The sequence below is a fragment of the Bufo gargarizans genome, chromosome 2 (genome assembly GCF_014858855.1).
Source record: "Bufo gargarizans isolate SCDJY-AF-19 chromosome 2, ASM1485885v1, whole genome shotgun sequence".
Taxonomy (NCBI): Eukaryota; Metazoa; Chordata; class Amphibia; order Anura; family Bufonidae; genus Bufo; species Bufo gargarizans.
This window is the reverse complement of record NC_058081.1, coordinates 111,835,081-111,849,848: the sequence shown is the minus strand read 5'-3', so window position 1 is coordinate 111,849,848 and position 14,768 is coordinate 111,835,081. Positions and strand designations below refer to the sequence as shown.

The following is a 14,768-nucleotide window of genomic DNA, read 5'->3' as shown; positions in this document are numbered from 1 at the left end:
CGGGCACAGGATTATTAAGTCACTCACTGCGGCGGCAGGGTGATCAGCTGAGCGCAGCTCCCGAGCCTCCCCCTCCTTCCTCCTCCTTCCTCCTTCCTCCTCCCTCCTCCCTCCTCTAGTCTACACTACTGTGATGCCAGGCAGTGCAGCGGCTCACTAACTGTTCAGTCTCCGTTCTCCTCGCTCCTCCTCTGCCTCCCAGTCCCTCCTCCCTCCTCTAGTCTACCCACTACAGTGATGCCAGGCAGCGCTGTGTTCACTCACCGTTCAGCAGCTTCAGTCTCCCTCGCTCCTCCTCTGCCTCCCAGTCCCTCCCTCCTTCTCTCTGATAAGGAAGTCAGGTCCACAGGAAGTGACATCAGAGAGAGAGGCAGGGAGGGAGAATTGAAATCATTCTTCTTCTCCAGACTCCAGTCCAGCTCCAGCAGCCTGTGCCCACTGTGCCCTGCCTGCAGTGACCAAGACAGTCCTGACACCTGTCCTAGATAGACACTTCTAAAAAGGTATATAAAACATTTGAAGTGTGTAAATGTAACAGCTATTAAAGGGTTTCTACCACCAGACATACTGTTATGTAGCTGACTGATATAGCGATGCGCTAATGTCAGCACTACATAACAGTATGTTTCTAACATTAGTCCCTGCAGCCGTTTTTGCTAAAAATGCACTTTTATTATATGCTAATGAGCCTCTAGGTGCTATGTGGGTGTAAAATCAGCACCTAGAGCAGGCATATCCAAACTGCGGCCCTCCAGCTGTTGCAAAACTACAACTCCCAGCATGCCTGGATAGCTTACAGCTATTAGGGCATGCTGGGAGTTGTTGTTTTGCAACAGCTGGAGGGCCGCAGTTTGGACATGCCTGACCTAGAGGCTCCGTCCACTCACCCATTATCCCGCCCAGTTCCCTGTTCTGCCCGCCCAGATCCTCTTGATTGATGTGACTGTTTGCAGCAGCGTTGACAAAATCCTGCGCCTGTGCCGTTCACTATGTCTTCAGCGCAGGCGCAGTGAGTGAGGGCCGCTTTCCTGGTGCCGACTTCCTCACTGTGACGTAGTCGGCGCAAGCGCAGTGAGGAATCCGACACCAGGATCACATCATTCACTCACTGCACCTGCGCCGAAGACAGAAGTGAACGGCGCAGGCGCGGGATTTTGCCATCGATGCAGGGAACAGTGGCATCAATCAAGAGGAGCTGGGCGGGCAGAACACTGGACCTGGGCGGGATAATGGGTGAGTGGACGGAGCCTCTAGGTGCTGATTTTACACCCACATAGCACCTAGAGGCTCATTAGCATATAATAAAAGTGCATTTTTAGCAAAAACGGCTGCAGGGACTAATGTTAGAAACATACTGTTATGTAGTGCTGACATTAGCGCATCGCTATATCAGTCAGCTACATTAAAGGGTTTCTACCACCAGAAATACTGTTAACAGGTTTCTGAATCTGTCAATCATCAGAAAATACGTTATGTTATGTAGCTGACTGACATTAGCGATGGGCTGATGTCAGCAGTACATAACAGTATGTTTTATAACTCCCTGCCGGCCGCTGCCGCCGTTCTCTTAGAATAAAGACTTATAATATGCTAATGAGCCTCTTCAGGGGCGTAACGATCGCGGTGTGACAGCGACCAGAGGTGGAGGCGGGACATGGGTGTGGCTGGAGGCGGGGCATGGGCGTGGCTGGAGGCGGGGCATGGGTGGGGCCTGGAAGGGGGCCCTCCCTCCCTTCTGTTCGGGTTTGGCTTGAAGAAAAGGTGGCAACCCTACTACCAGGAAATCTCCTTTTAGAGTCTATGGCCAATCCGCTCCTAATGGCAATCATGATTGCAGTGCCGAATCTTTCACATGGCCCGACACCAGCCTGATGGACCCCAATCACTTATAATGGGTCCATTGGGACTCCGTCATGGTGTCCATTGTTTTGGTGGGAAGAGTAGTGCTGCATGCTGTGCTTTGCTTCCCATCTAATCTGGTGGAACTGCCAACAGTTGCTGAACGTCTATAAGCCTCTGCTGTAGTGTGAACCCAGCTCTAATATAGCAGTTGTATAAAGATATTGGCATCATTTTTAATTTCATGCCCATGGAGTAGCCCCAGCCATGGACTTCTAATAAGCAGTTAAGCACTAGAAATAATTTTAGTATTTCCTTGCTGGCAACTGTTAGTCCAGAGATTTCTGTAAGGACAACTTCACATGTGCGTTGTAGACTCCATTCAGGGCCTCTGTCGCAGAATGTGTTAAAAAAACGGACTTTTTCATCTGGTAAAAAAAACGGTGAATTAAGTCTGTTCAGCTGCGTTCGGGTCAGACACATGCCCTGTCCGGTGCTTCTGCTATTGCCATTGTTCTGCTGCTGTAATGGTGCAAAATAGCGGAACTACCGAAAAAAACTAAGGAAAAAATAGTGATGATGTGAACCTGGCCTAACTTGCAGTCAGTTTAGGCTGTTTGGTTGTAATAGGTAAAATAACAATAGTGCTACAGTAGGATACAGGTGGTACCAATGTATACCACCCCTGTGGAGGACAAAAGAACACTTTTTGGCCTCCACCAAGAGAATGGAGCTTTATAGGTACACCTGGTGCATATGTTGGGATAGGGCCTAACCAGAGGGTAACCGGCCCAGCGCATTATTTCTGTAGCCAGGAGCTTTTCTGTGCCTCATGCCGTGTATGTCACTTGTACCAGACTAACTCGTACACATCTGTTTCGTCTCCAGCTGGAGGTTCACCTTTTACCTGTGTGCTCTGATCGGGGGAATCGCTGTCCTCTATGATGTAAGTTACAGTTCACACCTTGAATTTTTTTTATATAATGGTGCCTGGATGCAGAAAAAATAGACCATTGCACTCCTAATATAAAGGTCAGGTACTAACTGATTTATTTCCATTAGTAAATATTCCCAAATCTCTGGGGGTGGTCACGTGATGACAGATGTTTAGCAGTTTTCAGGAAGCATAGTCACAGGGAGCTGTCCCCCCTCTCCTGTATATCTTGGCGCATCAACGGTTCTGGTATCCTCCACTTTCCTCTCCAGCTCAGTTTTCCCTGCTCCCTCATTCTCTGTGGTATGTCGTCCATCCTCTTTCGCCCACATGCCCACTGATGTCCTGAATCGCTAGGCCCATTTCCCCTGTGTGGCTAGTGAGTGACATGCCGACACGTACAGGAGGGGGAAGCAGGTTCCTGTGATGATCGGCTATGACAACGCATCATTGTTTTATGAAAAATGATTTTGCAGGTCTGTCTAGTAAGGTGGGGATAGGTCTGCCCCACCCTCCCAAAAAGAAGTTGAACAAACCCTTTAAAATCAACATTGCAACACAGACTTCTGCACCATAGATTTCACTCGTCTATTTCATCATCAGCCATTTTTGAAGGAGATGGTACTTGCTGGACTTTCTAGTGCATTAAAGGGAACCTGTCTCCATTACAATCTGCAGGCAGCAGAGCCAATTATATAGTTTTATGGTTACACATTTAGTATTACATGTGCTTAGAAGTCCTGTGAGTGGTCAAATAATACATCAATCTCCTCAGCTCCCTCTGCTCTATAACAGGCTTTCTACTGATTGAACTGAAATTCCAGTACAGAGTTATTATGCAGATTGATCCTGTGCATATATTTTTGGGGGAATTTCATCTGTTATATGATAAAAATTATTTTTATAAATGGTTCTGTTTAAAATTCTAAACTTTTGGTGTTCTGCAGCACGCTTGTGTCCACATACATTGCAGGCTGCTGAGTCCCATTCAGAGTAGAATCTGTCAGACGAGATTTCAGATGGTTCCCTCTGTAGCTCTTTCTCTGCTCTACTGAACCATCTTCTAGTTCCCCTGTCAGTTCCCACTGTAAATAAATGGAGGCCGCTGATGAACAGAATCTTCAATCAGCGGCCATGTTCCCAGAGCAGCGGCAGCACTCGGGTCAGACATCGGTGCCGATAGATTAATAACGCTCATTACTAGCGGCATGCATGTCCTGTTACCAGCACGAGTGCAGCTAGTACTCTAAACTGGCCAACAACATGGAGTGCTATGGTAATGCCAGCTTTTTAGGAGAGATTTTTTTTTTTGCATTGTTGTGGTGGCTAAATATATTGAAAACCCTGTAATAAGACATTAAGATACTATAAAAATATGTTTTTCTGTTGCAGAAACCTTGGTTTCATGATGTTTGGGAGGTATGGGTGGGATACCCAAAGCAGGTAAGAGAACTGTTTAAAATGGACAAAGCCTAAAACTGTTCTAATAAGAATGAAGAGCTCTGCAGGTTCATGTAGGTCTTGTAGGACATTGGTCCAGTGGTGGGCGATGCTGTCACAGCACAAGGCCCCACATTCGGTAGACCTGCCATGCATCTTGTTCTATGATCATGCCGTGTCCTTCAGTATGTCAGTGCTATATTAATAATAATAACCATACAGTAGATCCACAAATTAAGTTCAAATTGCTAAAGGCTGCAATCAAAAATTTAGATTTGCCTACAGCTTTGTAAAGGGTAAAATGCAAAATAGATAAAATCCATTAGGATTTTCCCTGCAAAGCACGAATGAGGGATTTTCAGTGGAAGCACTAGGAGCGTTGCATGGGGAGCATCAGGTGCTCCCAGCCGTACAGCATTGCTATATGCCATTCGGCCATTCTGATTGGCTGAGAGCAATTATGTCGCATTTACATGTACCAACTGAGCAGGCAATGGTCGCCAAGGAATTGCCTGCTTGTCAGAGGAAGTGAGAGCTGCATTTGCATGCTGCAAACACATCCAGTGTACAAGGACAGGCAATCGTCCTACAGATTCGTTGTTTCTGGGCAGCAGGTCCCGGTTAACACAGCATGATCTACTGCCTAGAAACTATGATTTTGGTGTCCCCATAAACGATAATTTCACCCGATAAACGAGCATATGCTCGTGTCCGGTCATAGGGGCAGCTTTACATGGGCCAGTTATCCAGAATGAGCGTTCATACAAATGTTTGTTTCCAATAATCTGCCTGATAATAAAAAAGAATATATAAAATAATAATTGCACATCGTATGAATGGATGGCATGTCTTTCAGTTGCATTTTTAACATAAAAATGTAGAAGAAAAATGCAGGAAATCTTAAATGTGTGAACAAACATATACATAACCGTATTCCCCAATTCTGTGTTATTTTAGGAAGTTCTGGCATCGCAGTACTGGTACTATGTCTTGGAATTGGGCTTCTACTGGTCCCTGCTATTTAGCGTTGCCTCTGATATTAGACGAAAGGTAAGTCGATATCCTATCGCTGCTTAAATCCTTATGTTACCAGGAACCTCTATCTACTCAGCAGATCAATTTGGGCAGTGCCCCGGAATACTGGACGCAACTGCATCATGCAATACATATGTTTACCGCCTCCTTCTAAGCTGCCGAAGGAGGAGACAGGAAATCAAAACATTTCTAAGGACTGAGGACGCAAATCCAGCAATGTCCCATGAATTTTCAGAAAGCTCAAAGGAAATTGAAAGATTTCTCCTCTGCTTTTAATAATATGAAGTGAAGGGTCAACATGATAAATAACTATTCTCTTTGAAATAATAGAAATTTGTTTGTTTCTTACTACAGGACTTCAAGGTACAAGTTGTTCACCACTTGGCCACCATTTTTCTATTGAACTTTTCATGGGGAGTCAAGTACATCCGAGTGGGAACTCTGACCTTGCTGGTGCATGACGTCTCCGATATTTTGCTGGAGGTGCGATGATGATGATGATGATGACAGCAGCTTTCTCTCCTAGTATAGTTATCCTGGTTTCATCCCTGCCCTGTTTTTATTTCTCTTTGAAGGCTGCTAAAATGTGTAGCTACGCCGCGTGGAGCAAGGCTTGCAACATTATCTTTGCCGTATTTGCAGTTGTATTTGCCATCAGTCGGCTCATTATCTTCCCATTCTGGTAATTTCTCATCTTTGAGTATAATGGATCTGATCAAAATATTAATTCTGATGATTCATAAGACAGGCTTAGCTGGAATCAGGGAGTATATGATGGAGGTAGTATCTTGGGATGACCCTGGAATGTAGGCAAGTGGAGGACCACGGACTAGTAGTTAACATCTGTTGTCACTAGCGGCAAGGAGATCTGGTCTCCCTTCCCTATTTAATATGAGGGAACAAGGAAAAAATCCACAGGCAAATCTTTTTCCCTTGGTTCCTCTTCAAGTCCTGATCAAAACAATATAAGGGTGAACAGACTTATGTATCAGTAATAAGTGAACCTTACAAAGATTAAAGCATCTGTCACCATAATCAGCCCTATTAAACCAGGAATACTGCTTGGTAGGGTTGATCATGGTGACTAAAATGACTTTTTCTCTCTGCAATCGTATTACCATTTCAGAGATTTTATTTTTAGTTATATGGAAATGATGCACTCGGAGAACCAAGAGGCTGACCTACCTCCTTGGAGCACCACCACCTCCCAGTGAGATAGATAGGGTCAGGTATACTTACTGCTATAATGCCTGGTCCTGAAAGCTTGTGCATGTGCTGGCAGCAGTACTATCAGCGCATGTGCAATACAGATTGGAGAAGACTGCATGAGACCTTCACTGCACTCGCGCAGTGAACAGTGAGAATGCCTGACCCTGACAATATCACTGGGATAGGGAGAGTCAGAAGTGATGTGGATCTCCAAGGGGCTAGGCTAGCCCCCTCCGCCTTCTGAGCACATCATTAAGGACATGATCAGTGCACGCTCTAACCTGTACGGTCACACAGCATGGAAACAATGTCCACTCAGGGATAGGTATGCACCTGTGCAGACTCCCTGAGCTTTCCCTAACGACTGGGCAGTGTGGTGTTGAATCACTCTGTGCAATTATAGAGAGAACTGCAGAGCCATACAGTTGCAGCTGCGCAGTCCTCTCTATCCACTCCCTATGATCAGTGCAGGGAGGAAACATGAAGCTGAAAACAGCTAGGACAACACTTGACCCAAGATATGGAACATTAAGGCTCCATTCACACGTCCGCAATTCTGTTCCACATTATGCGGAATGGAATTGCGGACCCATTCATTGGTATGGGGCTGCACAATGTGCTGTCCGGATCCAGAAATACGGATCCGCACTTAAGGGTCCGCAATTCCGTTCCCGAAAAAAATAGAACATGTACTATTCTTGTCCGCAATTGCGGACAAGATTAGGCATCTTCTATTATAGTGCCGGTGATGTGCGGTCTGCAAAATGCGGAACGCACATTGCTGGTGTCCGTGTTTTGCGGATCAGCAAAACACATATGGATGTGTGAATGTACCCTAACCTTTCCACCAGCAATCTAAATATTAAGCATTGGCTGTCTGAGACTACCAGGAATCCTTACGTTAACCCCTTAACTGTCTTTGATCACCCGGGTTCCTTATATTTACCCATTCACTGCTCTAGACCACTGGGGTATTGGAATTAAACCACTGACTGCCCTAGACCACCAGGTATAATGACATTAAGCCATTCTGTGTCCCTTCACTTTCCTAGACCACGAGGAAGTCTGACATTAAAGGGGTTTTCTAAGACTTTAATACTTGATCAGTGGGATCCCACACCTGGGAAGCCTGCCTATCATCTGTTCTTGAGGGCAGCGGTGCTCACAGTAGTGCCATGGCCTTCCCACTGCTTTCTCTAGGCTGAGTGACAACACGTTCATCAGACACGTGGCCTAAGTGCACCTGAGCCCCATTAAAGTGAAAAGGGTTGAGCTGTGATACCAAGCACAGCCGCTATACAGTGTCACTGTGCTTGGTGAATGAACATGGCGATGACCGCAACGCTCAGGAGCACCGGTGCCTTCTCAAAAAGCTGATTGGCAGGGGTCCCAGGTGTCAGCCCCCCACCAATCAGATTCTGATGACCTATCCTGAGGATAGGTAATCATTATTAAAGTCTCAGAAAACGCCTTTAACCATTTCACTGCCCCAGACCACCAGAAATGTTGACATTAACCTTTTTACTACTTGAGACCAGCAGGCATCCTGCTAGTAATCCTTTTATTGCTCTAGATCACCAGTGATGCTGTCATTTATACCTTCACTTCCCTAGACCACCAGGGATATAGCCATTAACCTCTTGATTGCCCTAGACCATGAGGGAAGCAGACATTAAAAACTTTAGAGCACTAGACCTGGAGGTTGTTTGTTTAATATTGTTTGAGTGGTTATGTGACCCTGCGTGTCTGGCTGCTTTATAGCAAATTATTGTATGGTAATATTTATCTGATGTGGTTCTGTATATGGAATAGTGCCCAGTTCTCTAACTGCTCCACTCACGAGTTAGATTATGGAGGTCAAGTAGAGCCGAGCCTTGGAAAAGCTCAGTATTTAGCACAATTATAAGGACTTGTTACGTGGCTGCAGTTACCTCCGGGGAGCCATTATTTTCTCTGGTACCTGTGCAGTTGTAGATTTAAAAAGATTACTTTCACAAATTTTTGGAAAGCTGAATGTGGCTGGACATAATGCCAATGATCAGTTGGCCTGGGTCCTACATAATAAATGTATGCATGTAACTGTAGTATTTGTCATTATAGCATTTATTGTACAAAAAATAACGGATACATTTGTTTGGCAGGATAATCTATGCAACGGTGGTGTATCCCCTGTACTACTGCCCACGCTTCTTCCTCTACTACTTCTTCAACATGGTCATGTTTATCCTTCAGTTCCTTCATATATACTGGGCATACCTTATCTTTAGGATGGTGCGCAAAATGATCTCAGGAAAGGTAAGTTGTAATAATAACAGCCACGTCATTTTAATCCTCCTTTTATAAGAAAATATGACCTTCCGCCTTCTCCATAAGACACTAAAAGTAACTTAGGGGCAAAAACATTCTGGCCAGGCTTCACTCAGGGCAGTTTTATGCAGGGTTTTTTGTTTATTTTTTTTTGTCTGGTAATGCGTCAAAAACTGCATTAAACTACCCAGTGCGAGTCCGGTGTAGCAGACAGAATGCTTGATCACTGGCTTTGGAGTATATTATGACACATTTTCCTGTCTCACATTGGCAGGAAGCGCAGCCTCCTGTTGTGGTTTCACAATACGCGCCCATGCACACTACTGTAGTAGGCCAATGTACATCCCCAGGTTGTACACAACTGTTATACGGCACCTGTAGAAGTATAGGAGAACCTATTGTACCTGACTTCATATGGAGGTGTTTTGTGTCCGCGTCCATATGTAAAAAACAAGCAGTACGGTAGTTCCGTCAGACACGGTATTCTTCCCTAGAAGCAATGCTTTGTAATATGGTGCTGGTGAATGGTACCATATGGTGAAGCTCATAAGGGTCCCACAACTCAGTAGTATGGTGCTGCGAGGACTCTGTGTGCCCCCATATAGTCTCTGCTATGTGCATGAGGAGTAAAGGCCCTTTGACACAGACCAATGCACAGGCAATTATCAGGAGCCAACCATTAGGTGCCTGATGATTGATCTAAGAGGAGAGCTGCGTTTACAGGCAGCAACCATCCCTTCTATATACTCTTGATTGTTCATCCCCATACAAATTCATTGTTTGTCAGCAGCATTTCCCTGTTTACACATGCTGCCGGCAAGCATTGATTTATGTGCCACCTAAAAGATGCAATCGCCAGCGAATGAGCATCCGAGCCGATGTCACTGCATCATAGTGATCTATAATGCCTGATCACGAGTCTACTATTTCATACTCGAGTACAGGGTAGTAGACATGTGGTTCGGCTGGAACTCGCAGCATCATAGATCACTGTAATGCACAAAGTTCAGCTCAGCGGACTCGTGGTCAGTCCAGGAAATGCGGCCATCACAAGAAGCATGTTTCATGGACCACTTGCAGGTCTGAAAGCAACCTAAAACTTTTACACGTTAGGCCAAGTCATATGTGCACAGTGCTAGGGGTGTAGGGATTAAAATAAGATATCTGTGGTCAGTTTAAAGAGGACCTATCACCGCTTCTGATATGCCTGTTTTAATGGCTTCATGCCTTCCCCATGTAATAACAATCCTGGAGAATCTATTCTTCCTTTATTATTTCTACTAGAAGTTATGAATGAATTGCTAGCAGTCTGCAGTAAGGGTACAGAGGGGTGGTAACCAGTTGGGGGGGGTGTCCCTGCACAGTTTGAAAATGGCAGCACTGATTGGATAGTCAGTCTGTGCAGTTACACACCCTAAACTGGTAACCTCCCCTCTGTACCCTTACTGCAGACTGCTAGTAATTCATTCATAACCTCTTGTAGGAATAATAAAGGAATGGCACAACATACAGACATAAGAATAGAGGCTCCAGAATTGTTTTTACATGAGGAAGGCATGAAGCTATTAAAACAGGCAGGTCAGGAGAGGTGATGGGTCCTCTTTAAAGGGAACCTGTCACTGGGATTTTGTGTATAGAGCTGAGGACATGGGTTGCTAGATGGCTGCTAGCACATCCGCAATACCCAGTCCCCATAGCTCTGTGTGCTTTTATTGTGTATAAAATCCGATTTGATACATATGCAAATTACCCTGAGATGAGTCAGAGCTTGAAAATATGAATCTTCTCTGGTCACACGAGTAAGATATGACCTTATGTTAATTTGCATATGTATCAAATCGTTTTTTTTACACAATAAAAGCACACAGAGCTATGTGGACTGGGTATTGCGGATATGCTAGCGGCCATCTAGCAACCCATGTCCTCAGCTCTATACCCAAAATCCCGGTGACAGGTTCCCTTTTAAGGTAATAAAACTACATTCATCAGTGCAGAGGAGCAAGTGCAGTGGCCAGGAGTCAGACGCGGCTTGACATCTAGTCAATCAACGGTCACACTTTAAAACCCTATGGAAGACCTAAATCACAGAACATTATCAGTCTCTCGTCACGTTATTCTAACAGGATGCCTTCCACTCAGCTGGTCTTCTTTCTATGAATAAACTGACTCTAACTTCACTTCCCCTTCTATTGGGGCCAATTTTAAGGGCTGGTGAAACAAAGCTCCCTGCATGTGCAGGCATCCAGAGGCTTATGCTCTTGCGCTTTGTGTATGTGCCAAGTGAGGATTTAAAAGCAGAGTTTTGCAATAAGCCACAGATCTTACACGAGCCAAGTACTGCCAGCAGGAAACTTACCAGCGCCCAGAGAACAAAAGAATGTTCTGCATTCAGCAGCAGCCGCTGTGGGAGCGACATGCTCATCTGTGGAAAGCATAGCATTTATCAGCACCGGCCTCAATGCAAGGGTGATAAACATAACCCCTAATAAGCATCACTCTCATTATTGTCATGTTTTGCTCTGTGATGAGGTACCAAGCCTTTTGTATATTTATAAAATCATGGCAGCACGGTACTTGTCAAGTTTATAACCTTATCTTGGTGGTAGAGCAGATCATCTTCTCTTAAAGGGGTTGTCTCATTACAGACATTGGACCAGAATTTGCCTTTTAATGTCTCTTGCGCAGAGGTCTGACTACTATGACCCTAACCAATCTAGGAAACAATTGCCTCTTAGAAGAAAAATATAGTGGAGCCATTTGTAGACAAAGTGGTAGGTCTTTCCTAGCACTGCTGTCCCTTTGTTCTAGTGAGTGGTGTGGGTCACAGCAGTCAGAATCCTGCTGATCGGTCTGTGATGAAACAACCCCTTGAAGTGGCTTTGCAGAGGAATGCTGTTCAGAAGAGAACCAAGCTCAGCTGACCACTTCTCCTTCGCAGTCAGTGGGGTTCTCAGATGTGTCACAATGAAATGATAGGTACCCTTCAGGTAGGAACTTCAGAGGACAATCATGTCCAACTGACACCGGTACACAGTTTCTTATAAGAGAGGCCTCTAATATGTTGTCAGAAGCCATGCAACTGTGTCTGATAACCATGATCAGGACCGCTTTTCAGCCTGTGAAATGTGGTGAAGAATTATTGCTACTTATTAGAAATGTATACTATGATCAAAACTGTTATCAGCAGATGTTTTAGAAAAGGGGCAGAATGGGTAAAAAAAAATTAGAATAAGCAATACTCTCCTCACTGAACCTCCCCAACCATCCACCCCCCGCTGTCATTCCAGCACTTCCCAGTCCCCCTCTGGTTTGTACATCCTGGTCTCTCTAGACACACAGGAAATGACTGCTCAGCCAATCACAGGCCGCAGAGGTGACCAGTGATTGGCTTAGTGCTCATTTCCTGTGTGTTGTGAGGGACCGAGAAGTACAGACCAGTTGGGGAGCTGGGAGACATTGGAATGGGAGCAACATGGGATCTATGAAGTGAGTAATGCTTGTTTTATTATTATTTTTTAACCCATTCTTCCTCTCTTCAAAGAAATCTTTATCCGCCGGACAACCCTTTAAGGTTTTATATAGAGTAAACTTTCCTAGTATCTCATTTGTGCCAGCCTTCCTGCTTGGTTAACACATTATTATCAACCCTTCCTATCCTTGTGTAGATGTCTGGTGATGATCGGAGTGACAATGAAGAAGAGGACAGTGAGGAAAATGAAGAGCAGCCATTATCCAATGGGGATGGCAAGAAGCGCATCATAAATGGGCAGCACGACCGCTAGGTTTGCAGCTCATCATAGGCAGTCGCACCCCACCCCACCCCTGATAACAGCGGATAAAGAGTAAAAGGATCATTCTTGCTGAATTTCTAGTGAGAGATGCAGCAGGGAACGGGGATGGGGGAGGGGGGCGACAGACCACAGCTGGATGGGCACCACTGCTCAGAAGGTGCAGGGTCCTCTTCTTTAGGACTGACTATGTTTGAGGCAAGGCCCAGCCATTTTTCAGTTCCAAAACCTATAAACTTTGAAAGAAGAAAAAAAAAAAAAATTCCACCTAAAGTGACCGCTTGTTCTTTTTTGCTTTAGAAGCAACGGTTTAATTTCATATTATTATATTTTTTTCCGGAGGAGACAGTATTCTCAAGTATCAGAGTCTCCCCTGGGAGTTCATTTACATTTGTTAGTGTGGGGTGAGATGTCTTACAGTGTACTCAAGGAGGCAAGTAGATCTGGTGCCAGCTCAGCATCGCAGTAGCCTGGGAACATTTGCTTTTATTCCGTTTTCAAGCTATGAAGAGTGGAACAAAGAATTTGAATTGCACTAAACCCTCGTTGACCAGAGGGTTAACTTCCCAGCGCACTGACGACGATGACACTGCCTCCACCTCCTCCTTGGCTCTATTTATACCACATACGGGAACACAAGAGGAGCTCTGTGTATAATACACACGCGATTAACTGTGCTCATGCTGTGACCTCATACATGAGCTGCACAGGAGGGGACGGCAGGAGAACTCACCGTCTGTTCCACCAATGGCCACAGGAAGCGCTAGCTGTTCCTTTTGCCATTGACTTCTGTGCCTGCTTTCAACAAACAGCAAAGGACTTAGGTATTTTAATACATATGCAACTTTTTATAAGACTGTTAGCCAGTGCATACTTGACATTATATTCCCCCCCCCCCCCCCCCAAAACATGCTGTTCATGCCCTTAGAGGGGAGATGGCGCTCTTATAGCTTTAATGTATACGTGTTATAGTATATTTTCTAATTACAGCCTATTTCTAAAACCCCAAATAGCTACTATATCTGACTTTGCCAAATGTGGAGATTTTAGCCATGTCCCCTCTTCTTCTCCTCTAGCCCTTTTATACAGTTTGTAGTCACGTGCTGCCTGTAAACCAGGATCAGCTGCGGTTAGGTACATGTTTTACTATATGCAGTATTCCCAGACATGTATTGCAGCCATGTTTATGAAGACCAGGGAAATAGCTGTAAAGACATGAGGGCAGATTTCTCAAGCTGTCTAAAAGAAAACTTGGTACCCGTACAAACCAATGGCAGCGCGCCTTTTATTTTTCAAGAGTACTAAAAGAAATGAAAGCTGCACTGTGATTGGTTGCTATGCTGTCTTTTTTCTAGGCAGGTTGATAAATTGGAGCCAATAGTGTTTCCTGCAGTGGACTGGCCCGGATACACATGGTTAACGCCGGTCCCATATTTTCTTTACACACTAACTTTGTATCTGTAATTTGTCCACGTGTAAATAAAACCACAAAGATAATAAAGTGTTGGATTTTACCTGGTTTATTGGCGGGGAGTGGTAATTCAAGTACTTTACCTACTTGGCATGTAGCACGTTATGTCTAGGAGGGGATTGTTAGAAATTATTAGATTCTTTCTTTATTTCATGAGTGCTTATTTTCGTCATCATGATCAGGGAAAAATTCACATTCTTCTAACCATCCCCGGTATATTAAAGAACTTTTCTCGGACTGCATGCGGACAAGACACGGCCACCCGCGGCAGTCACTGGCCGCACAATTTTACCGTTCATTGAAAGCTTCACTGATGTGGTCGCCTAAATCATCGTTCCGGGGCAGCAGATGGTTGTAAACAGGGATCTGCCTGTGGGGACAAGTGATCGCAGTAGTGATGGCTCATCCCCATACGGCGGAGATAATTGCTGTATGTAAATGCAGCTCTCGCCTTCTCTGGGAAGCGGGCATTTATGGGGAATGACAGGTTCATTCCTGATAATTGCCTGCTGTGTCAGACCATGTAAGGGGCCTTTAGGATGCAGTTTCATACACCAGTCTAGTCAAAAGCCCAAATTTAATAATAAGAGAACGCCTCTTAATAAATTTGTTGCATCTTGGGCTGTCCATGCGCCACAAAGTGAAGTCTACACTACCTATGGGCTGGCATAGAGTTCAATTTACAGCAATTTTCTCTAGTGAATTATGATAAGTGTGAGAAGGAGACCCATTCCCTTAGGGCTCA

The 14,768-nt window shown here is 44.9% G+C and overlaps 1 protein-coding gene across 2 annotated transcripts in view; it reads left to right on the top strand.

The window, feature by feature from the left end:
* The window catches only part of CERS3 (ceramide synthase 3), a 162,778-nt gene extending 148,707 nt beyond the window's left edge, over window positions 1-14,071 (top strand). For both annotated transcript variants that reach the window (XM_044279414.1, XM_044279415.1), the window contains 7 exons: window positions 2,728-2,785; window positions 4,166-4,216; window positions 5,171-5,263; window positions 5,603-5,731; window positions 5,824-5,930; window positions 8,599-8,752; window positions 12,430-14,071. In XM_044279414.1, the coding sequence (XP_044135349.1) occupies window positions 2,728-2,785; window positions 4,166-4,216; window positions 5,171-5,263; window positions 5,603-5,731; window positions 5,824-5,930; window positions 8,599-8,752; window positions 12,430-12,546 (709 nt within the window). In that variant the 3' untranslated portion in view covers window positions 12,547-14,071. The remainder of the gene's footprint in view (window positions 1-2,727; window positions 2,786-4,165; window positions 4,217-5,170; window positions 5,264-5,602; window positions 5,732-5,823; window positions 5,931-8,598; window positions 8,753-12,429) is intronic.
* Window positions 14,072-14,768: the final 697 nt, after the last annotated feature.